At 37.8% G+C, this 25719-nt stretch overlaps 1 protein-coding gene across 1 annotated transcript in view; it reads left to right on the top strand.

The window, feature by feature from the left end:
* The window catches only part of LOC104491668 (regulating synaptic membrane exocytosis protein 1-like), a gene marked incomplete at its 3' end in the record, with an annotated part of 35200 nt that extends 10107 nt beyond the window's left edge, over positions 1-25093 (top strand). Inside the window, exons 4-5 of the mRNA XM_010134124.1 lie at positions 21565-21908; positions 24222-25093. Coding sequence (XP_010132426.1) covers positions 21565-21908; positions 24222-25093 — 1216 coding nt within the window. The remainder of the gene's footprint in view (positions 1-21564; positions 21909-24221) is intronic.
* Between the last annotated feature and the right edge of the window lie 626 nt (positions 25094-25719).

The following is a 25719-nucleotide window of genomic DNA, read 5'->3' as shown; positions in this document are numbered from 1 at the left end:
AAAGATGATATTAGGGATTTGAGAAATAATTCTAGTTGCAGAAGGTGCCACAATATAGAAACATATTTGTTCACTTTTCTGTCAAAAATGTATTAATCTATGCCCTAAATACTTGTAAGTAAAGAAGTGGAATTGAGGGTCTTGTGTAAAGGAAAATATTTTTAGTTAATTAGTTTAACTGTGGATACATATTGAAAAGAGTAAAGGAAATATGTTCTAACAATTGAAATCTGAGATTTCTTGTATACATTACACCTGAAGAAGAAAGAGGATAATAAAGAAAATATTAGTGGTGCAACACAATATTAAGAAGTCATGACAAGGACCTGCTTTTCTGTTTGATGTGTTCATATACCTTAATATAATCAACACAATCCTATACACTGTAACTTTGTGGTAGATTCTGATCCTTGTCTATTCAATGCACTGGAATTTTGGAAATGAACAAGTATGACTGTGCAGATTTAATATGATAGTGTATTCATATCTGGTGTAAGATGAAAGAAAACGACATGAGCAGTTTGAATCAGACACAGTTCTAATAATTCTTGATTAGTCAAAATATCTATTTAATTGTATAAAATTAGGAGAAAAGAATCAGCCAATTGTGGAAATGATGTGTTCATATGCATGAAATAAAATTTTCTTTCTACATCTTATTGCATATACTTATGACATGATAGATTGGAAATACATGAACAGTATTGGATCATCCTCTTGCTTGCAGTTGTGCCATCAAAAAGATTGGTAGTTAGCTGTAATAATAGAGATATGTACAATTAAAATCCTGATTTTAAATACAGCATTTCTTCTTTAATGAGGGATTCCTCCTGTAACAGGAACCTTTTAGAAACAAATTATTATTGCTGACACATATTAACACTCTCAGTAAATACTAAGGCTTAGGATAAATACTTAAAGTTTTTACAGTAAATATTTCTGTTGTCTATCTCTTCCAGATTTTTGGGGGAGCAGGATTGGTTAACTATAGGTGGGATACCTGTGTAGGCTGGTCTGTGTAGATGATAATTTTCAAAGGATCTATTTCTGTCTCCTCCAAATCTTTATTCACTTCAACATGTCTCCAGTAACGTTACTATCAACAGAAAGCAAACTCAGACTTAAATCCATGCAAAACCTGTATATAGCAAGCTGCAGTTCCAGTTGAGAGGTCACTGTACTTATTTGGAACTGTTCCTGCATCCTTTCAGTACATTATGCACATTTAATTGCCTTAATTTTCCCCAACATGCTTCTTTTTCAACTCCTTTAATTCCTTGTATGAATTGTTTTGAATTTATTGTTATCTCTTGATAACAAAGCAAATCCAATCTCACTACTAGTCCTAAAAGGCTATTGTTACCTTTATGGTATCTTAGAATCCAAAACTGCACTGGCATTTTCATTGCCGTATCAAATTTGAAGTTAACGGTTATTTCTGAATTCACATTGCCCTGTTTCAAATTAAGCCAACAACTTTCTTTGCAAGGTGTTGTGTATTTTCTGTGTTTCTGTTATCTTCATTTGTGTAATGGAATAACGCGTCAGTTGTCAGCAGTGCAGAAATGTCTGGTATCATTACAGATTTCTAATCCACTGTATACCATATATAATAAACATACTATTGTTTTCTTTCTGCTGTGGAATACAGAACTAGTAAGCAAATACACTATGCTAATAAAAGATGTAGAAAGGACATTTTCATAATATTAGCTTTATAGTTAAAAATCTTAAAATGTTTTCATATAACATTTAGCTGTCTCAGTTGCACTGCACGTAATCTTTTTTCAGCCTGTAAAGAACTCATCGTGGAGTATAAAAACCAGTAGTCTGGAATAAAGAGGTGGCTAATCCAGAGGCTGTGACTGGTATAGCTAATTTTAGTCTGTTCATGTCTAACTTCTCTGAAGTCTGGCTTGCACATATTTATTATGTTAACATGTTAGGGAATAAGTCCATTTCATTGCGTAGATTTACAGCTCTTTGAAATGAGTGATCTGCAGTGTTAGGTGGAGGACCATGGGGAAGCCATTGTGCTCTACCTGCATGATGGTGGGGTGAGTCTGAATATAACCCACTGTGGGAATTCTGCACAAATGGCCAAGATGTTTGCGAACACGAGATTCCTGTGTTATTTCTAGGAATGGAGATTCCTTGAGTTGGCATAAATAATGGCTGAAGGAAGGAGTCCTGTGAAGATAAGATGGGCCTGTTTTGGTTAAGCTAGGCAAGCAAGCAAATGTGGAAGGTCTTGGTATCCTAGTGAAGACATTTGCCTAATTAACTGCAAAATGAGTATTAAATATATATTCAATATGCTAATGAGCCTGAAGCAGTACATGCTAAACATATGTGACTGTTACTCAACTCTCCAGTCATGCTAAATCATGCTAAATGTCACCTAAGAGGAACAGAGTTAGTAAGGATATAAAAAGCCTGGGGGAATAATACCTGGCTGGGAAAAAAGACTGAAGACCTAGCAGGGACGGCTGGTGGGTTGAAGATACTCAGGATATTTTTCTTTTTGCTGGCATCAGTATTATATATTAGTTATTAGGCCTATTCCAGTGAGTGTATTCATCAACAGCAATTCCAAATCTGTTATATCTGTCACTTTAACTCTTTATTATTTCTATTGACTTTGCAAAACTGTTTCAGTAAAAGTCGTTAAGGCTCTGGCAGGCAAACACCAAACTCTTAAACTCTCTTTTGTTTTTGTGCGACTGTTTCAGTGCAAGCCTTTCAAGCTCTGGCAGGCAAAAGTTAAACTCCTGCCTTTAAAGTGACACCAACTTTTCCAGTGTGTGTCTGTACAGTGAATCTGATCACTGGAAATGGACTTGTGTTGTGCAGTGCTTTGAAAATAGAAATTAAATGAAAGTGCCATTATGACTATTGATAAACATGTAATGTGTATAGTTGTGTCGGATTGTTAATAGTTTTCCCGGCATTTGTTCATGTCAGAGGTAGCCTGTCAATCAAGGAGGCATCTGGCAGCCAGAATCCTATTCATCATTTTGAGCTATTTCTTGAATGCTTCATGTAAATGTATCCAGAATTCACACATGTTTTTCTGAATGGAGAGCTACATAATGATGTGACATCTATTGGCATACCAGCTGAAGTTGGAAAAGACGCTAGTGGCAGACTCTGCAGAAGTGATTTCACAGAAGCCAGGGCTAAATGGAAGGAATTCCTTTACAAAGATATATTGGGCAGGCTAACATTGCATACCATCCAAACTTTGTTCTAATTCACCTAGAAGGTGTGAACCTTGATTTCACTTCTGGTTGATATTCTAGTGAAAGCTTAGCCTTAGAGACTGGAGGTACTTTTGGTCCTTTTTTTCTCCCTCAACAACTTTCAGGGAAAACTGAATAGCAAACACGCAGGAGACCTCCAGGGGAAAGCCGCGCCTTTCTTTAGGCTCAGTCAGCTTGAAGGAGTGTGTTAGTGGGATGCCTGAGGGGATATAGTATACCAGCACTGCTGATATCGAGAGGTCAGTCTTAGCTATTCATCCTATGGCAGCACCTTATGAAAGTGGTTTTTATCTGGGCAATGCACCATGAGTTTTTTCAGCAGCTGTCTATTTTCTAGATATACTTGGGGTTTATTGCTATGAGACAATCTAGGCTGTCCCTTAGTTCAAACTGTGACAACTATGGTATCTGTGAACAGTCCTCCTGTAAAAAGATCCAGTAAAGAGGGAGATTTCTTCTAATCATGCACTATCCTTCTCCAAAAGACTTTAGATTTTGGCAACTGAACTAACTGAATCCCCTTGTCCAGCCTTTGGTTACCTCTGTTCCTTGTGGTCACAACAAAACCAGTACACTGCCAGCTGCTGGGCATGTGAGAGTGCTCTCATTTAAACAGGCTGGTATGACAGCCCAGAGTGTGACCTGTATGCCCAACAAATTCTTCTCTTGATCATTTTATTTCTTCTTGGAATTTGTATCTTTCTGCCCGAACCATTATGGCCCTCATTCATGTAAGATCCCTTCATGTGATGGGATTTTCAACTTTCTATGTAGGGTTTTGGTCTAAATATAACTTCTAATACTCATTTAAAATTTCCATAGTTATGTACACTGCTGAGGCATAATATTTACTTTAGTTAGTTACAAAATAATGTGGAGATGCTAAATAGAATGGAATTTAGCAAACTGAATTCAGTGACTGTTTTGTCACTCTCAAACCAGAGAAAATATAGCTAAAAAGAGGTCTTGCTGCAAAGAGAGGTTTGATAAGATTTATGACCTTTTAAGCATTATGAGAAACTGATAAGTGGCAGAAAAAATTTCCAGAGAACAAAGTAATTATGAGGACTAGATGCAATCTGTGTTCCCTCTCGCTCTCTGTTTCTCTTTTATTATAAAAAGCCTTAATCCTCATCCAGGATTAAAATTCAGTGTATTTTTAGTCATGAAATGTCCTAGATAAAAGGTACTCCCGTCTATGTTTTTGTATCTTTTATATCTTTTGCGTTCTGGAGCATTTTATGACTTAACAGATGGGTACTTCCATCTGTATATCTCCAGTGTTGCAATTAGTGAGGATTTAGGATAGTTTGTCATGGATATACCTGAGGTACATGACATTATGAAATATAATATGTGAATTTGAGTATAGAACAGTGTATGTCAAGCAAGCAAATCTATAGGCAAAGTTTCTGTAATGTTTTGTGGTGGTTTTTTTGGGAGTTCCATTAACATAGGGATCCATTTGAAACTCAGCTTTCCTATGGAGATAAATTAAAGCCCTCCCCAAAACTGTGATTATAAAATGGTATAAAATATCTGTTACTGGTTGTTTAATGACTTGTAAGAGATTAAATGAAAATCTGCACAAAATGTAATCTGCGTGTCCTTAAGGACCAGATAAAATCTAATAATTTTTTAAATCCAGATTGAGAGAGCTGCAAGTTATTTAGGCTGAAGTTTAATCACGTACTGTGATTCAGTATTCCAGCTAAAACACCCGTAAGCTAACTTACATGCAACCGAAAATTTGGAAATAAATGTTATTTTCTCAATGATCTATTAGATTTGTTATTAACTTACCCATAAAAACTTCCCCCCCCAAAGGTTTTGCAATAGCAAAACCTTTGCATTGGTGTTTTGTGAAAATGATTGGGGGTATTACACTGTAAAAAGTTGATTATTACTGAGAAGTACAGATTAATCGTAGAGATGAGCAGATGTTGCTGGTGCTCTCTAAATAGATGAGCATGCACGATGGTTGTTTTTGTATGTTGCTGGGATGTCATTAATGGTAGCTTAACTTACATCTCTACAACATGCAGTAAGTGATCAAAACTCATGTATTCTATTACTTACCTGTGCATGATGAATCAACAAACTTAATTTTTCTCTCTGTAGCTTCTTTTCTTTCACCAAATAGCTTCTACAAATAGAGAAGGGGGATGTTGAAGGTCCTTCCAGCAAATGCTCTCAAGACCCCCCATGTCAGCCTGACAGCTTTACCCAGTCCTTTTAGCTATAGCCTCTTTCCTTGCCTGTGTCTTTGTGACAGGGTTAAAGAGACCACAGAGACTACTTCTTGCCCATCTAAGTGCAGTGCAGCAGGAAAAGCAACAAGGTGAAGTAGGGAATTAAATGAAAGAAGATCTCATCCACTTGCTTTTCCTAGATTATTATGGGTTTTACCCTTATGCTTTCAGCATAGATATAACCTTAGTCATGCATGTGTGTGAATATCCTGTATTTCAGATTATACCCCTTTGCACTATACACCTAAGTATATATTTTCCTGATGAGCCAGCAGGTGAGTGTTTAGTAGAGCCTATTATTCACGCTAGAGGACCTGCCCTCCTGGTCACTTCTATAGACTAATAAAGAGGATGTTGGTGAGGTGTTACAGAGATATTAAGGCAATATATTTACCTGTCAGCTGGAGGAATCAGTTCCAGATAGACTCCCTACATTATAAGCCAGCTGTGTTTATGGTTTCATTGTACTTACTGGAGGAGATTGGTGTGCCTCAGAGTGATTCAGCTTGCTCTGAAATCTGCTCTCAGTCTTTCTCAACTGTAGTGCCTGTTCAGGGAAGTAGTCATCTAGTGTCATGTAAGGTACTGCAGGTTTACTGGAGGATTCAGCAGCTACCCCACATGAGAGCCTTCAGGTACATTCCCCTGTCATACCTAGCAGCTCCACATTTGTATTTTGCAAACAGCAGGGCATTGCAGGTAGACCTGAATGCCAGTATCGAGGCAGTTGAATCCTACTACAGATTTTCATTAGTTACAGTAGGAAATCAAACATCAGCAATGGCCTGTAGACACTTTTAGAAACCTATATTTAGCTTTCCTCAGATGAAACTCTACACTGTCGGTCTGAATCTTCTGTGCAAACCTACGCCTTGTATCCCCTCCAGGCAACCTGACAATCCATACAGCAACAGAATTTTTTTTTAAGCTTATTTTTTTTTAGTCTTTTGTCTCCTTCATAAACTGACCTTGAAAGAAGATATCTATGGTCTTAGGGTCATATATCTAGGGTCATGTTTTTGCCGTTTCTTACACATGCTGTCCCAGAGGTGCCACCGTCTCGGCTTTGGGGCTCGGCTCTGCGCTGGGGTGGGTTCGTGTGGTGGGTGCCGTAGGACCGGCGGTGCCTCTCCTCACAGAGGCCGCCCTCAGCCCCTGTAGCCTGGCCCCGGCACAGCTTCCTCAGCCTCCTGGCAGTGCTAAGGCTGCCTGAGGGAGGCTGGCTTGTGCAGTCCATCTTGTTCAGCCCTCATACTATTTTCTCTTTCTTAGCCACTTCTTTTTGTCACTCAGAATGTCATGGGATCGGCTCACCGTGTTCTCCTTCGTTACCCTCTTTTCTTTGACCATAACGAGCTTCTCTCTTTAGTGAACTGACTGCAGTTAATCCTTTGATTTGATTCATGGAACAACAGCTTTTTTGCAGTGTAAAGCATGTTGATTTTGAAACTTTACTTTGGAAAGTTTTCCTTTCTTATTTTCTCTCCTTTTTTAAAGGTAGAAGATCCTTTACACAGTCAGTGGCACACAGGGTGTCAACATCCTTATTAGCTGGCTTTCGTTTTTCATTTTGTTCTCAACTTTTGATTATTTTTCTGATTACCTGCAAATTTCAAAACTCTGTCGTGGCAAGTTTTGAGGCAGTGTTGCGTACAGGCTTTATTTCCATTATAAGATAATTTCTAATTAAATAATAGTTTAATAGTTAATAATACTGCACTTAGCATCCCACTGTTACACCATACCTGGTGTAATAAGTTAGAATCATGGGAAAGCAACTTTGTATGCTCCAAGTGGATGAAAATGAATTAAAAGATGATCACAGAGCTAATTCTAAACCACCATCAACATAAAATGATTGTCTTTCTATTTTAGCCCCAGAAGGATTAAACCAGATTTGGGGTTTAACTGCTTTAACATATGCTTTTAAAAGCCTCTCTCTTTGAAGTGCTTAATTATGGCAAGAAGAGCCTCCTGAGGTGCAGCACTTTATATTGCTTGTAAGTAAGTTGGTTGTTATCTCAAAATTTGTCTCACATGTTGTGCTATCTACCCTTTCACTTGGTTAAGGCCTTCAGTTTGTTTGATAGCAAGTTGCATTTTAGTTTTTTATTTCAGAGCTGTTCATAGGCGACTAAAATCTTTTGGGCAGATCTGTGTTACAAATGTAGTACTACATTGTTTGTGAGCTTAGAAAAATCACCTTTTCTTCCATGCTTCTATTCTTGGTTTTATTTTTCTGTCCTTTTAAGTATATCACTTGCCCAGCATGTATTTTAACTGTAATTACTATTTCTTAGCAGTTTATCTTACTGAATAGCTGAAAGGTATGTACTCTAAATCATTTTTCCTTCTTTATGTCCAGTAGCTTTCCGGATGACTAGCGTTAGCTGTCCAGTAATTTCCTTTTCCAACTTTAATGTCACATAGTATAGTATTAAAGTGGAAAGAACTGATGATACCTGTGCTTCAAACAGCAAGGCAGGAGAGAAGTGTCCAAACTTAATGTAGTATACAGCAACTTTTAGGCTTCTGCCTTGTAAACTTTTTGGAGTGACTGTAGCAAATACTCCAAATGTTTCAAAAAGAAAAGTTCCTTGTGCTTGCACACCAAGTGACGTGGCGTAGTCTCAGCAGCTCTTTCAAACAAAATGTTTTAATCTTTCTCTCTAGTAATATTTCTTATGGAGGATATGTAAATGTAGATTTAGCAACTGAATAGTCACTTCTGCTTTGCTTTAATTTGAAAGACAGACATTAAAGTCATACAAAAACCTTGGTCCTATAGTCTGACTTACGCAGATCATGACATTCAGTGCAGATCTTAAACTTTTCATATTCTGCAAGCAGCAAATGCTTTTAAGGCTAGCAATACTCTTAGCACTGGTGCTCAGGGGGGAAAAGAAAAGTTTCTTCTAGTGATTGAACTTTAAACTTCAGCGTAGTTCTTGTTTTCCTTAAAGAGGCAGGACAAAAAAAAAGTGTAGAATTTGCAAATAAAGTATTGCAATGCCACATGATTATTACAAAAGCTGTTAGATGTACTTTGCTTCCATTTAGAGCTTTAGTGTCTTGCGTTCAGTCTGCCTCTGTTTTCTGCTGTGTACTGAGTCCTAAGAAGCTCATTGGTTAGGTGGCTTTTCGTAGTGCACGTGTGTGTGTTAGGCATGTTAATATCTTATGCTGATTTTGCCTGAAGGCACATAAAGCTTGCCAAGAAACATTTTTCTTAAAAGAGTGGAATAACCCTCAATCCCCAACACCTTCTTTCTTTTCTGAAGAAAAAAATCCCAAACCCAAGGAAAAAATCCCAACCCAAAGAAAAAAAACCCACAAACTGAGGAAAGGAAATAGTTTTCTCTAAAGTAAGTTTTATTTGTGTGTGCATCATCTCAGTTCCAAATGCAATAACCTTTGATATGTGACAAGACAATGCAGTTTTGTTGCTTTTATAGCACACATTTCCTTTTTTCCTGGTATTTGTCTTATTTTCTCCCTACCACCTCTCTCTGAAATTTTCTCCTCCACTTGTTGTTGTCTCTTTGGCTTTTCTCTTCACCCTACTTTCTACCTGTTTCTCCATGTCCTCTTGGACATTTTTTCTTCTTGGCCACTTCATCTGACGAGTCTTCCCTCTTATTCTGTATTCTTTCATCTAGAGATAATAAAGAACTGAAGTAGTTGAGTGAAAGTTATTAAAGACGATAGGTCCAGAAGAGCCTATCCTCCAGTAAACCAGTCGTATTTAAGCTGGGATAAACTGCTAGATTTAGTATAATCATCTAAAACTTAGAGACAACCAGAGTAAAACAGCACTAACCTTATTAGTATGTAGTCTACTGACCCAATTTCACAATAGAGTTAAAATTAATTATAAGATAGAAACAATTCTAGAAACAACAGATACTGCTGAAATAAAATCTAGAAAATGTTTCATGAAATGCTGTGGCTGTGGATGAGGGTGGAATTGTTTGATTTGTTTATGATGTCTGGTTCGGTTTTAAATAACCAAAATTGGTTCATTTGGCTGGAATTATTCTGGTGGCTATACTGCATAATATGAATTAAAAAAAAGAGAAAAAGTTCAAAGATGGATTCACGAGAACGTGAAGGGATTAAGTAAAAACTGAGAGCATGGTTTAGTCAGTGTGATCTTTTCAGTTCAAAAGATAGTCAAGCTTTTCAGATCTAGCAAAGGCCTGATATACCTTATTTTTTTCCAGATGTACCACATGATCAGAAATGCTCCTGCTTCCTGCAAACCCTGTGAATGTGTTTAGTGTTCTGCTACTTCAAATATGGCTGAATATTGAACATTAAATACAACTAAAACCTGTATGCAGGAAAAGTGATACAAGTTTAGGCAACAATAAATGGACCCCACCAGCTCTGGAAGCTGTTGCTATGGGGAGGCTATCTTCTACCAAGCAGGGAATAAGGAATTTCTCTTCTTAGTTGCTTAGTTCTTTCCTCTGTACAAGGTGCAAGTGCCCAAGGAGCTACCATTAAAGAGGAGTCTAGCTGGCCATGCAATTTCTTCTAGCTCCTGATGCACACAGAAACCTGTGACAGTTACCTGGCTAAAAAGATTGCTTGCTTTTGTTGAACAGGATGTACGCGTGAGCACAAAAAGCCTTCACTAGTGTATAAATGTGGACTGAGAGCTCATGGTTCCTCTATTTGTACCACCATGGAATACATGTGTCTCTATTTCTGGTAATAAAGAGGCAGGATATCCTTAATTGCCTCTTCCCCCCATACCCTTAAGTCATCACTGCACCATTATGCCTTTTATTTGTTTAGGAAATGCAAAGCCTCATTAGATATCTGTCAATATACAGGTAAGTGCAGAAGATCAGAATGATTGTCTCATCATCTAGTAAAGTTCTGATCTCAGTTTTTGAACCTGTTTTTGTAAAAGTAGCTTCCTAACTGTAATGTTCTGCTCTGCTGTACATTTTCTTACCCTATGAAACTCTCCTTTTTCCCTGTGTGGTCTGCCAGTATTATTGTAAATTCAGGCCAGTAAACTTGTGAAATTGATACCAGAGACAGTCTGTGAATTGGCAGTCAACAGTGCACTGTTTAGATTGGTTTTAAAATTTATAATATTCTTACACTGGCACAAAATTCCTACTGCATTTTCCTGTCCCATTTTCCTTTTCCTTATATTTTTTCCTTTTCCTTATCTTTTAAATCTTCCATATTCAAACTCAAAGTTGTTTATCCCTTTCTCAGCCACCCTGTAGCCTTTTCTCTCCTAAAAATCTACTTTTCCTTACCACAACTACATTGTTTTCCCCAGTTTTGTTTGTTATTTTAAAAAAAATCTTAGTTGTCCACTCAAATTTGTTGTAGAACACTGATACTCTCTCTTCCCCTTCCTCAAATCTTCCATCCCAGATTTACTGAGATTCCTTTGTGCTCGAGCTTGATAGCACAGATAGCACAGACTTAACCAACTTAGCTTCAGACTCTGCACCTGGAGCGAGAGGTGGGAGAATTAAGAGAAAGGACCATGGACATCTCAGAAGGTAGGATCAACAAAGATGAAATGTGAAAAAAAGCCAAAAAACTTTGTCATCCTATTGGTAAGGGAGTAACTGCACGTAAGATGTTGAGCCAGCTTGTATGGTATGTTGTGGTTTCTCAGGATAGTCTGGTGGATTTTTCCCAAGAGGCAGTCAGGTTGCCAATCTGTGTAAGGCAGAATGTTGCACAAAGTGTTTTTTTAAAGAGTAGTCATTATAAACATTTAAGAAGTTGCCGTGATGATATCACAGTGGGAAGAATATGCCTTCTGTAATTATAAGCATTAAATGCATAACAAAAAATCAAGCTCAAGTATTTCTAATTTTGTGAAGAAAGCTACAAACTTAAGGCTGCGTCTGTGATAGATTGTGAATCATGAAAGTATATAACATATATAGGGCATAATCCTACTTGGTGCTTTGTCAAAACCCTTACTGGGCAGTGCTAAGTGTTGTAAAATACTAATTTATGAGTAGATGAAAAGTTCTGTCTAGCTAGATTTCCACTATGGTATGTTTTTTTTATTTCAAAAACTAAACATTAATAATATGAAAATAATGTGCAATCATATAATATGAATTTTACTCTTTCACTGAGAACTGCTCTTGCCTGCTTAAGAAAAGTTAAAACATGAAGGATCAGACTTGTACATGTTCGTAATGATGTAATTTATTTAAGTTTACATTTCCAGATTTATCCAAATTGTGTTTAGCATTGTATCTGTATGCGATATAAAAAAGTATCTGTAACAGCTCAGTTGGAGACCATTTCACATCAGCCTCAGAAGGACAGCGGCAGGGGCACTGGCCATCCCTGGGCTGTGTGCAGGGCTGCCCAGATGCAGGAGGAAGCATACCTTTGGTGCTATGCTCTCCCTCACTGAATTACTTGCAAATTAAATCCTTCATTTCACAGTCTGTCTGTAAGGCTCCGACAGCCTTACTCTAGTCGTTGTGCAGACTCTAAGCAAAGGGAGCTCTAAGCAAAACTAAGCATCCAGAACTTCCCAGCATAGGAGTTGGTGAGGAGGAGAGTGAAATTCTGGGGAAGCAGTGGTGATAGTCATGCAGTGTGATTCCCTGCAAGTGGAAAGACAGTCAGTCAAAGTGGTGAGAGAAGGCTTCTGTCAAGCTGCACAGTAGAGATCACTGCAATGAGATTATCCTGCAATATGTCAAAAATATGCTTTCTCTCCTCTCAACCGGAGTGGTTTTGGGCATTTGCTTGAACTGACAAATCTGAATGTGCTGCACACACTCCTTTACTTTCCCTGGGCAGGTAGTTATGTCATCCATAAAAATCTTGATTATTACTCTGCCATATATTCAGCTTAATCCCACTGGGAATACTCCTGAACTGCCAAGTGCCCTCTGTTGCCTTCTATCCCTATTTACACAGCCAGTAATGATCCGCTTCTTCCCCATAGCCTCTGGATATCTGTATCGTGTCTGCATATCACTCTTGTTAGTCTCAGCTCTACTATTTCTCCTTGCGTATCCAAGCAGTCTCTGTAAGCTTTGCTCATCTCTTATGTCTGTCGTCCTTTCCCCTGAATTATCCCTGCGGACAGAAGTGCCCAGAACAGATTTCTTGGTGACCCAATGGTCCTAGTGGCTGTCAAGGCCAGTATGTTCCTCTGAGTAACTCAACAGTAATATGCATTTCACAGGTTGGGAACCTCAAATAAGGTGTTAGGCAGACAATCTCTTTCAAATCCAGAGAGAACATTACCAGCTGTTAATGCCTTACTTCAACACAGGCTAGAGAAACAATCTCTGAAATCTCTGGAAGTGCATATTTTTATATATATGTATGTATGATAAATATGTGACAAGTTGGCTCTCAGCTGAGGGAAGCATGTTCATAGACTGTTGTGTGCTCCTGGAAGAAAGTAGGTCAATATGTTGTGGGCTTTCCATAGTCCCTTGTGTGAGTACAGCGATCCTCCAACTCAGAACTTTTCAGATTTTATGTACTGTTCGCTTTGGGGCAGAAACCTATGTAGATAGACAAAAAAGAGACAGACCTTCTAGCAGTAAAGTATTACAAGCATAGTAATATTTAAGGTAGTTGCAGAACCATAGGGCCAGAATATTTTAATTTCTCCGTGCTTCATTCCATACAGAATCAGAGAGTGGTTGAAGTTTGAAGGGGCCTCTGGACATGCTCTAGTCCGAGCCCCTTCTCAGAACAGGCCCAAGTAGATCAGGTTGCCAGAGCTGTGTCCCACTGGGTTTTGAATGTCTTCATGGATGGAGAGTCCATAACACTATTTTAATTTTTTTCTGTGTTTAAGAATACAAAATCAGAATTTAGTTAATCCCCATCAAGTCCCCTATGATCTCCACGAGTTGACACACTCACTTTTCCTTCCATGAGTTTTTCGTTCGCTTCCCGACCTTCACTCTGCAGATTAACTGTGTTTCCGTTTTCACTAACATTCTTTACAACCTCTCTACAGCTACACTTTTGCAATTTCTCATCTCATAAAATATTTTCCATTCAATAAAAAAAATCTCTTGCCTCTCTACTATATTTGTTTTGACATAGTTTGTATAAAAGAATATTTATATAAAAGAATAGTATAGAAACATAAATAATGATGTTGTAGTGCAAGCTCCCACAGAGATGAGGTGCACACTTATGCACTATTAAAGTCAGTCTTGTTCTGAGCATTTGTATGTTTTTACTATAGTTCATAAATGTGTAAGTGGATTACTGGGGTGGAAAGCTTCTGGTGAGTTCTGTCTGATTTTTGAATGACAACTACAGTATCAGTCCTGACTGTGAGCTGTTTCATGCCATTTAACCTATTTTGTTTGACTTCTGTCATTTAAAAAAAATATTTCTGTATTTCACATGTATTTGTAACTATGAAAATTTTGAAGTGCTTATGAGGAATTCAGTTGATGCTTCTGTGGCTCATAAAGATGGCCAAATGTCCAAATAGATAGACAAAACTTTCTGTTGTTTTTAAAAGAAGGTTAGAAGAATATGAAAAAGGTGTTTATGAGATAATGATTTCTAATGTAGCTTAATGGTCTATGAAAAATGGAGATTGATGTCACAAAAAGTGTGACTAGCATTTTATGGGTACTACGTTATCAGAACTATATTAAGAAATTGAAGGAAATTCAGGCAAGAGAAAGTTTAAAAAGAAATTTCTCTATGAGGAAATAGTGAGATGAAATCAGAGCTTTCTGAAGCTATGGTTGTTGCTCTGTCATAGAAGTCTCCCACTGCCAGGGAAATAAAAATACTGAGGGTGAAACTAGGTGGCGTGGACAAGACGAGTGAGGAACGAGTGAGCATAACAATGTGGAAAATGGATTTTAATGGGGTAAGCTTAAATACAGGGCCTGTGGAGGAATCAAACTGTTGGGATTGTTTAAAAAAAAAAGTGGTCTAAGCCTCGTCATGATGGGCTGTGGATAAATACAGCCTGTACTGTCTGATGCTCCCTGAACTTTTCTTGAAGGTTTGCTTTTTTTTCCAAAAAAGAAATTCTCAAGCCCAAACAAATCAGCCCAAACAATTATTGCTTTCTGAGTCTCTTTGATTTTTAATGAGCCAGAATAAGATCTCTTTGATATTTAACCCTTCTTTTTTCGTAGTAGTATAGTCTCTTCTGCCTGCCTCCAAATCCTAAGTTTGTAAGTTGCAATCATTTTCGTTGAAGTAGATCTAAAACCAGAGCTGCATGCAAGTTCAGGTGGAAGGTTTCAGTTTGTCCAAGCTGTAGTCCTGCTTTAGAAGGTCACAACTGTATCTGTGACAATACAATTTTTGTAGTATGTTTTTCGTGCTGTATATTAATTAATTAGTGTAGCGGATTTAGGAAAAAAGCTCATCAGGATAAGAATATTTCAAATTACTATATGCAAATGTGCCAGTTTGAATTTTTAGACAGCATGACTTCTCCACTAGTGATTTTGGTTTCTTTCTTGAACTCCAGAGGTTTTCTCAGAGAAGTACATTGTAATAGTGTTTTAGAGATATTATTTCACATGATAATTTTATAGTTGCCTGAATGTATCACTTCCACACTCAGTTTGCTGCAGGATTATTCTAGAGAATGTTTAATTTTTGTGGAAGTTGTCAGGAGCTTTCAGAAAGATTGGTAACTGTAGCTGAGAGATTTTGACATCAGGATGTGAAGAAAGTCAGTTGTTTTTTGTTTTAGTTTTTATCTTGAAAGGACTAGTAAGTGTCAAGTAATCTGATGTAAAATACCCTCTTGATGTTAACTCCTTGAATCATTTCTCCACTGCATCTTTTCTGCATCTTTCTATTGGCGGTTTGTAATTGTGGGTTTAGAAACTTAGGCCAGGAATAAGTTTTGGATCAGTCCATGAACTCTGTATTCAACTGCCTAGAAGTATGCATCTGATGCCGTTTTTGATGACCTGTGGTACGTAAGACGTACATGGGGCTGGCAGATGTAACTCCTGTGGCAGGCTTTATGATGTCTCAAGTGGTGTGTAGCAGCTGGGTAGGATATGCTGACTTATCTCTAACGGCACTAGCCTGTGAGCCTAATGAGGCACAGGATTTCGTTTTATTCTCTTGTGTCTACTGAAAGTGAGTGGATGCTCGTTGGATGGAAACTTAAATACCTGCCATGCCTATAGTCATTTCTGTGCAGACAGAAAAAAATTAAGCATCTTGCTTTCGTCCTTATTTGTGCACATAGGATCTGAATGGGTAAGTTAACATCCAAGTTAATGGTGAAAGGCAAGCAGAAAAAGAGGATGAGGTGTGCTCTCTTGTGCAAAATGGAAAGTGCCAAGTGGAAAATTCTGATAACGCAGGCTTTTAAACATCCCTCCTGGATGTTCTCAATCAAACATGTAAGTGACACTGTAGACTAAGGTAACACGTAGGTCTGTAAGCAGTGGGGCCTCATTCGCTATGAGCACGTCTTGCAGTTGAATTGCCATATAGATTTCCTGATGCCAATAAAAGACTGCACTAGTGAAATATTTAGTTTTATAGAACTGCCCATTTCACGAGACTTTTTAGAATATAATCCCTTGAAAACATCCATACTTGTGCAACATTTTATTGCATTTGTCCAGTGGGTTAAAAGACTATTGGAGGGTGTGGGGAGAAAAGGGGGAAGAAACCCATCAGCTGTCACGGTAAGCCTCATTTTCTTGCCCAACAGGGATAAAAAGATCAAGCTGAAAACCTAAGTTATGAAGAAAATCTGCTCTGCACAGGAATGGAAGAACAGAGATGCTAAATTGGCTTTAATATCACAGCCCTGGAGTGGCTGAGCCCCGTATGTCGGAGAAGCATCAGCAGGGGCAAAACAGTTCTCTCCCTGAGAGAATCGTACTGTTCTTTCGAACCCTTCAGTCTAGAGGAGAGGCTTCAGAAAAAGCAGAACCTAGACTTCTAGGCTAAATTTTACCAACATATTAAACCTAATCTGGGACTATTCTAGGTGTTAGAGTATCTGTGCTAGTAAACTGACAGAAAGCTTCTTGGCATGCTCTTGGTCTTCCGCCTGCTAGCGCTCTCTCATAAATTTTTCCTGGTGATTTGGGAGTTGGGGTGCTCCAAGATTCGCTTCCAGGAGGAAATTTATATGCAGTCAACTTGCTTTGAAGTAGAGCAGAGATCCTGCATAGATACAGATTATTTAATGTCATTTAGCTTCAGTGCTCAAAAATGTTTCTGTGCAAGTTTAATGTGCTAGTATTGGCATCATTTCAAGATGTAGTTTAGCAGGAGACAGCAGGCCACTGGTGTATAGAAAAAAGTCCTTTTCTGTGCATTTGTCTCTGTTCCTGACCACATGATTTCACTACTCATCATGCTCCTCCATGAGAAAAATAGATGTGACAAAAAAATGAAACCAAGTTAAAAAGTACAGATGTATTTCCACTATGTTTTTAAATGCAAGTGGCTCCTGGGGATGACTTGACAGTCAAGGAAGAGAGTATAAGGGAGTATGTGGTGTGCGGAAACTGGAAGCAAGGAAAGGAGAGGACAAACCCCGTAATGGGGAAAGAAGAGCAAGCTAGGAGGGGGATGGGGAGAAGAGCTTCCTTTTCTGACCAGGAGCCATTGGATGAGCTCAGCTGTCTGTACAGTTCTGAAAAAATCTATATAATGAAAGCTTAGATTCACAAGCAGACTTTAATTAGAAAGGTTGTGTTGTTTACTTATTTAGATATTGGACTAATGTAAGGATCCAAATAGATTTTGAGCTTCATTTATTTATATTTTAATGGAGTGAAGCCATCATGACACTTTCACTAGGGTTTTATTATGGAATTTATTTTTATATAGCGAAAGAGATAAATTCAATGCTGTGTACTAATTCCATGTTTTGCCACCTGTTTTTATGTTATCCCAGAAACATTAAGTGATATATAGTCTAACTTAACTTTGAATAATTTTGTAAGAGCAAATTGGTAACACTTCTTCCCTCTGACTTTCAGAAGATGGCTTTTTAGGATAGTGGCAGAGCTCTGCTGAAGTTAATGGTGCCTCAGGCAGAGAAGAGGGTCTACCGAATTAGACCTGTCTGAAATAGCTAGTGTCTTCTAGAGTGCATAGGAGAAGGTGGCTAAAAGAATGCTAATAAAAGCAATATACTGAAAAGATGTTGTTTATACACCCTTCAGAAGGGAAATAATTAAGATAGCATGAAGGTTCAGTAAGGGATAGCATGTGGCCTGCTGTATTAGCACACTTGTTGCCTAATTTGCTGTGCAGAGATGAAGCAGGATGCATGGGAGTCCTTGTTAACTGCAGATTTGCAATTTCTAAACTCATGAAGTGTGAAGCAAGGTCCTCCTTGTGGAGCCTCCTCAGAATCTGGGCTTGGGTGAAGGGTTTGGGGAACTTCCTCTGACCTCAGACTGATTTTTGCCTGGCATGTGCATTCTAAATTGTGGTTTTGAAATATGTAATTATGAAGAAGTGTTCTTATTTTTGTAACTGAAAATGTTCTTTTTCTCTGTGTGTATAGTTGTATATATTAATTACTATGGGCTCTTTCAAGTTGGAATTTCATGTTGTGTTAGTACAGGAATACTGTTCCTACTCATTGTGGATCACATTCAACAGTGCCTGTAAGAGTAAGTTTGAGGAATACTTTTTCTGTGAATGAAATACCCCATATTCCACATGAAGGCAAGCATGGGATCCTTCTAGCATGTTTTCACGCAACCTGTAAAGTTTCCACGTGCTGTGTGGGAACTGTTGACCCATCTCTGCTGAGTCCTGTATGTGCCACTTTGTTTTTGTTATGTAGCAGTGAAGCCCAGAACCCTTTGCTAAGCTGTGTGAAAATGCACATTTTCCCAGAGCCATTCATACGAACCCTTTGAATGAGGAGCACCCCTTTGCTGGTTCTCTCTAATAGCTTCATGTGCAGATATGCACTGACCTGTGCAAGGATGCAGTAAAACAGAAACAAACCTAACAATCAAAACCAGACTAGATGTCTTGAATGGCTTACTGTAGCATCAGAGCTCACCATTCAGAAAAGAGTAAACAGAAACAGTTTTTGAAGTGGCAGGCCAGAGTAAAATTGTCTAACAGTCTTCATTTTACTGATGCATCACGTGGAGGTCCAGAAGCCACATTAGAGAACAGTAATCCTTCATCGGAGCACTTGTTTGGTTGCCTAACATCTGTGGATTGTTAAGATAAGTTATTACACAGACCTGCTTTAGTTTAGATTAGTTTGGACCGCATCCCAGTATATTCAATCAGGATATAATTCCTGCATGCTGCTAAATTGCTTGCTCCACATACTTCTCTAAAAATGTTTTTCAATATACAGTTTCGTCACTGAAACTCTGTCACCTCAAGTTTTTTTTTTTTCCCTCTTGAAGAAAAACTTCTATTATTTTCCTTTTGGACTGAATATATCTCAAGGCAAATGTAACATTTGTTAACTCCTGAAGAGATTCCTAAACAGGGATAGTAGTGTAGCTTCTGTGTGAGTATAAGGCAGATTTCCTACGTATGTAATCTGTGGTGATGGGTATGTATTGTGTCCAAACTGCAGTGTTTAAAGACAGCTGTAAGAAAACAGTTTTGTATTTACATGTCTAGTATTTCTTCTTTCTGTATTCTGTATTTTTCTGTGTTTATTTGTGCATTAGCTATTCCTATTTGTTTGGTTCTCATATTTTGCATAAAATGAATTGCATATCAAAAGTGATTATGTAAATTAATGTTAATTTCTTGAAGTTTATTACATACTTTAATATTTATTACATATTTTAAAAGATCAAATACATTAAATTGTAAATTAAGTCTGTTAGTATCTTTACACATTTAAATGTGCTTGCAAACATACACACATACGTAAATTAATTAGAATATTTACATTTTACTTTAGTATTCATTAGCTTTCCTTTAAACACAGTCTAGTTGATTTGGGTTTTTTATTAACACTTTTTTCAGCTTTTCCTGCAAACTAATAAAATACAGACAATGACATATTTTTCATTAATAACTTTGGTTTATAGCATTGGCATAGATTTTATAAACAGACACATGAGGTGTCTCAATGAGCCAACAATTGTGTCAGAGCCTATAAAGACATATAAAAATGTGGGTTTTTTACCCTTTTTGTCTTGCTGGATTTTTTAATTCTTTTTAGTACTTGTAATAAAAATACAAGATAGACTAAAAATCTATTCTGTTAGAACAGATAGTCTGATAAAGGTGATCTCTGTTTTGTGAGGAATACTAGGTGAGGAAATAAGACATTTTGGAATAAAGAGATTTTTTTGTAAAAGGACTAGCATTTGTTTTTTCGAAGTTGCTGTTCCTGTTACCCTCCTGAGGGTTATCTGTTTTGATTGTGATGCATGTTTATGCCACTGCTGGAATTACAGCTTTTGATTGCACATTTTTTCTAATTAATTAACATTTTAATAGGTATTTTATTATCTTTCTTAAATAGGAGAAATATAAGAGTTGTCTTTTGGAAGGGCATAATCCAGATACAGGGAAAAGAATTGGATGTCTTCTCAGTGTGGTTTGGTCAAACAGTGCAGAAATGGTATTGCAAGTTCTGTGTAGTCTCTTTTAGGGCTTTACAATAAATCTTTGTTATGTTAAATATGTACCTACAGTTTTTGTCATGTGATGTAAGCCATGCACTTATTCTCTAGAACAGAGAATAAGAGCTTGGTACCAGAGCTTTGCCCTGCTGCAATTTCTTCCCTGAAGTTTTTTCTTTTCCTTTTAAGTGTCATATAACTTTGCAACTGTTTAATGATTCCTGTGTTTACACAAAATAATTTAATCATATTTTTCCTTCCAACTTTTGTCATTCTTCTTACCTCTGTACAATTTTACTCATTCTTTGACTTCTTTCCACATTAAACTAAAAGAGTTTCTTTTCCATTTTCCCTATTAAATGTCAGCTTTGTTTTCTCTCATTTCTATTTCTGACAAAATTCATATCTCTAGGATATTCTTCATGCATTTCACCTCTTTTGTTCTTCTGCTCCAAAACTCCTATTTTCTTTGCCTGATTTTTTTTTTCTTAAATATTCACATACTTTAGAGTTCAGATTAACCTTTTCTTTTTCTCTGGTGATTTATTCCTGTACATACGACTGTCTTGTACTCTATATAGACTTGAAACACAGAGTCTTGCTTTGCTGTGTGTGCTCCTGTTTTTTTACCTGTGTATCTGGAATTAAAACCAAAATTTTTAAAAACATCCTAAGAAGCACTGCTTATGTACACAGTGTACTTGTGATTGGCAGGGACACATGTTTAATTAATTTATTAGTTTAATATTTACAGCTATAACTCAAGGGTGGTAAATTATTCTTTCCAAGTAGTACAAAATATGATACTTTTGCAATGTTTTAATTGGTGCATTTAGTTCTTTATTAGTAGGTTTTCTTTAGGTGTTAGCTTACATCTCTGGTAAGTAGTTGTTGCCAGTGCAGCTAAAACCATGCACAGTAAATGCTGAATTTATTTGCAGCGTAACGTTGAGTTATGTTACGAGACAAAAATCAATTAAAGGGAAATATTGTGTCAGTTTTCCGTGGCGGTGGAGGTTGGGAGTGATCTGGGCAGGATTCTGCCACCCAAGGTACAAGTTTACACCCAACACCTGTTTACAGTCTGGTAGGCTTGTCCTGTCAGTGATCCACACCAATGAAACAACCCATCCCACCCACGCCCCTGCCCCCAACTTCAACAACACCAGCAACAAGCATTTGTCCTGTTGTCGGTGTTTGTTCAGAAGAGAGCTAGGGCTGGATTGAGGGTGTTTTGCTACAGGTAGGATTGACTTATATTGACAGCACATTTTGGAGAAGCTCGCATAGCATGTGTCTGTAGAATGCTTGGCTCTAGCCAGTGTAGTCAGTGCTTGGAGAAGCATGTTCTGGGTCCTGTCATGAGCACCAACCTCACCAGCTTAGAGAGCAAGAGATCATACCTGCTGTGTTATAGTGAGCATGCTTTTCAGGGTCTGGGGGGTAGCTACACTGACTATTCTTGTTGTTTTCAACTAGGTTATGTGGGTATGCAATTTATGTCGAAAGCAACAAGAAATCCTAACGAAATCTGGAGCGTGGTTTTTTGGAAGCGGACCACAGCCTTCACCCAGTCAGGACGGAGCACTAAGTGATACAGCAACTGGTGGAAGCTCGGATGCGCCAAGAGAAAAGAAAGCAAGACTTCAAGAACGATCGAGATCACAGACCCCCTTAAGCACAGCAACTGCCTCATCACAGGAGATATCTCCTCCCAGTGTGCAGCCTGACCGGAGGAAAGGAGCCGAAGTATCTCAGCCAGCTATGGGCCCAGACCAAAAGCAAGTTTCATCAAGGTCTAGAAGTGAACCTCCAAAAGAGAGGTAATGCTTTCTGTCTTGACAGAGCCTTGCAATTACAAAGGCTAGTTCAGTAATGTTACATAGGGCTTTCAGCTGGGTCTTGTGTGTAAGAAGAAAGAATAAATTGATTTACTGATGTCAGAAGGATATGTGTTCACTAGCAAATACATCATCTGATTTGCAACAGGAATGAGAAAAAATAATAATAATTGGATTTTAGGGGTGTATTTTGGTGTACACTTTTATTATAGAATTGTAGATTATTTTTAAATTTGTTGGGTATTTTAAGGTTACTAAACAAAGAGCAAGCCTTTAACTTGAAGAAATAATGTACTAGAATTATAAAAACGGCACCCCCCCAAAAATAAAACACAACATACAAACAACAAAAAAACCCCACCCTGTGGAGTTCTGTCAGATATCCTTACTTTTATCTTTTTATGAATTATTGTATTATTTTTAATAATAAAATAGGAGCTATTAAAACAGTTAATTTACGCCTGCAAAGTAAACATTCATGAAGAACAGCAATAGTACCGTTTTGAATTTAGAGCAAGTTGTATGCAAGAATAAAGCCGACCAGAATCAAACTATTGTATTTTAGGTGAACAAATAAGTAAATTCCTGAGCTGCATTCTTGAGCTGAGGAGTAGGAAATCAAGAGAGGATAATGAGATGAGTAAGTTGCTGTTCTTTTGGCTGCTGCCTGGCAGATGGCAGAGCAGTCAAGGATGGAGCCTGTGGCAGCAAAACAAGAGTCTGCCATAGAAGATTCTCTCTTGGCCAGAGAGATCGATGGGTTTTTTTTCCATAGCTCTTGAAGTTGAAAATGGATGAGGATTAGTGAGTAGTAACTTACTGTGTGGGTGAGGTCTGTCTGTCTTTAACTGAACCAAAACTCAGGTCAGTGTTCTGTATATATACGATGTAAATAAGCATGCGGTGCCCTCCCCTGATTCTGTTGACTTTTTTTCCCCCAGTGCTGGGAAGGTAGTTTTCACTCAGCTGAAGGATGATTTTAAGGCAGCAAAATGTTTTATGTTTCTGCTTTCCTGTCCGAAAGTGAGATGGTGATATTGATTACACAATATTAATGTTTTCCACTTGTCACTGAGACTTTCAAATGAAATCCAAGAGTTCTGAATGGAGAGCATCTGTTATAAGCTCAGGTCCCATTTATTGCCAAAAACTCAGGAGGAAGAGGAGGTGGAGAATAAGGAGTTAGGAGCTTAAGTTGTATCATATTGAACTTTGCCTGTCTGGTCAGATGCATCTGTGATATGTAATCTGAAGACATATCAGTTGTGGAAGGGAAGATTCAGTGCCACAAAACAAAGTTCTGGTGACTTTGTCCTGATGCAGGTCATCTAAAATACAATGTATAGCTGTGTTCAGCTGTTAAGGGTCGAGGGACCGAGGTAACAACTCCTCAAATTACCTTCAAAATCAGTGGATTCATATGTGAACTGGTGAACAAATGGGCAACTGGGATGGTGAGAGAAATAAAAATATCCACTGTAAGGAGATTTTATGATTCTTTGGCTTGTTTATTATCCCAAAGCAGAACATGAAAGAGGAGAGATCGTAATTTTCAGACATCTTCGTTATTCATTGTTTTGTACTTTGGCTGTGCAGAGTAATAAATAATTATATTTTTCATCCTCTTTTATTACCAGTGAAAGGAATGCCATTAATTTGTCTCAAGGAGTCAATTTCCTTTTCTTTACATGCTTATGAAATGGGCATTTCTTTTTAGAGTTTTAATAAGATATGGCAAACTAGGTTAAATATTATTGTTTCTTGACATATCCTGTTTTGCATTCTTTTATATCCATATTAATTCTTTCTGTAATGGCATTGAAGAAGGTACTCCGTTTAGTGCTGTTTATATTTATACTGTCAGGGTGCTTGAAGTGAATTGTGTATATGTAGTTAGTCTGTAACCCTCATGACCGCTGCCAGAAAAAATGGAGAACATATTCTGGTACTCTGTCATAGTGATGTAGTTACTACGAAGATGACTTTGAGTCTTCCAACTTATGGGGGTAAATTATTTGTATCAGCATTTATCAATGTTAATATTCTTTGATTTTACTTATTAGTTGGACCATACGTAATTAATGTTTTTGTGGATTCTGGAAGATGCTTGCTATTGGAAAATAAAACTACCACTGGAGGGATTAATAGATTTAATTAACGTTAACGGATCCAGTACCTTTTTGTATGTTTTGCCATAGCTTATCCTGGTTTACAATCTATTTACCATAGCAGAGTATACAAGTATTTTTATTTTGCATTAAATTCTTAAAATTATTGCCCTCCTTTTTGTTGTAGGAAGAAGACAATATTGGTTTCAGACCAGAATGGCAAAGGTTTAAAGAGTGAGCGTAAGCGTGTGCCAAAATCCTCACTTCAAAAAGAAGGAACAGCAGATGACAGAGAGCGTAAAGAACGGCATGAAGGTAGAAGGCTGGAGAAAGGGAAGTCACAGGACTACCCAGACTTGCCAGAGAAACTCGAGGAAGGCAAAGTGCCTGATGATGACAAACAGAGGACGGAAGATGAATATCATACCCGTTACAGGAGTGACCCCAATCTGGCAAGATATCCTGTAAAACCGCATCCTGAGGAACAGCAGATGCGTATTCATGCAAAAGTTTCTAAAGCACGGCACGAGAGAAGACACAGTGATGTAGCTTTGCCACATACAGAAATGGAGGAAGCGGAGGTACCTGAGAATAAATTAGGAAAACGCTCTCAATTACAGGGAACTCAGGACAGAAAATCTCTTGTGGAAACTCAGAGGTCGTACTCTATAGACAGAACAGGTGATGTAAGAATTTCTGTTTCTAAACAATTAACTAATCATAGCCCACCAACTCCCAGGCATAGTCCAGTTCCTATAGAACACGTAGAATACAAGAACCACGATTCCTTTAAAAAACAGAGCCGCCTTGATCCTAGCTCTGCTATTCTCATGCGAAAAGCAAAGCGGGAGAAAATGGAGACCATGCTAAGGAATGATTCCCTTAGCTCTGACCAGTCGGAATCAGTGCGGCCATCCCCTCCAAAGCCTCATAGAGCAAAAAGAGGCGGAAAGAAAAGGCAGATGTCAGTTAGTAGCTCAGAGGAAGAAGGGGCATCAACACCAGAATATACTAGCTGTGAAGATGTGGAGATAGAAAGTGAAAGTGTCAGTGAAAAAGGTAAGGACCTTTATGTATATTATGCACATGGCCCTGGTTTGGGGAAAAAAAAAATCTGTATTTTTCTCTCTCTATTGCCTCTTTTTTAAACATAAACCTTTGTTTTTTCCCTTACCTTTGTCTCATACTTGTTTACATTTGGTTTGCAATGTTTCCTTTTGCGTTCTTAGACGAGGTGGTTACACGTAGCATCAGTTGATGAGGTTTTTTTCTTATTCTCTCCTGTGTTTCACCTGGAATAGGAGGGTTCTAGTTTATTCTCTTGATGGTATCTGTGCTCCTTTGGTCATTGCTTTGTCCTTTTGTCTGTATGCAGAATAATTCTCTGTGAACGGTTTGAAATGGAAAGCGAGTTCTGTAGCAATCTGAGACCGTTATAAAGTATCATAATCTTATACCTCAGTCTTAAAATATGCAAAATTTTGCTACATTAAAGAAACTATCAACGTTCTGACAGAATTAATTGTTAACAAGGGCAGGATATGAGGCAAAGACAGTGTTGTATAGGAAAGACAGGAGAATTGCCTAACTTGTTGGCTAGATGAATTTGCTCCCAAGCTTACAAGTATGTTTAAAATCTGTTATTTCTGTTTGTCTTCATCTGCTGAGTGTAAGACTCAGCAGGA

This window comes from Buceros rhinoceros, unplaced genomic scaffold (assembly GCF_000710305.1).
Source record: "Buceros rhinoceros silvestris isolate BGI_N320 unplaced genomic scaffold, ASM71030v1 scaffold11744, whole genome shotgun sequence".
Lineage (NCBI taxonomy): Eukaryota > Metazoa > Chordata > Aves > Bucerotiformes > Bucerotidae > Buceros > Buceros rhinoceros.
This window is presented reverse-complemented; position numbering and strand designations above follow the sequence as displayed.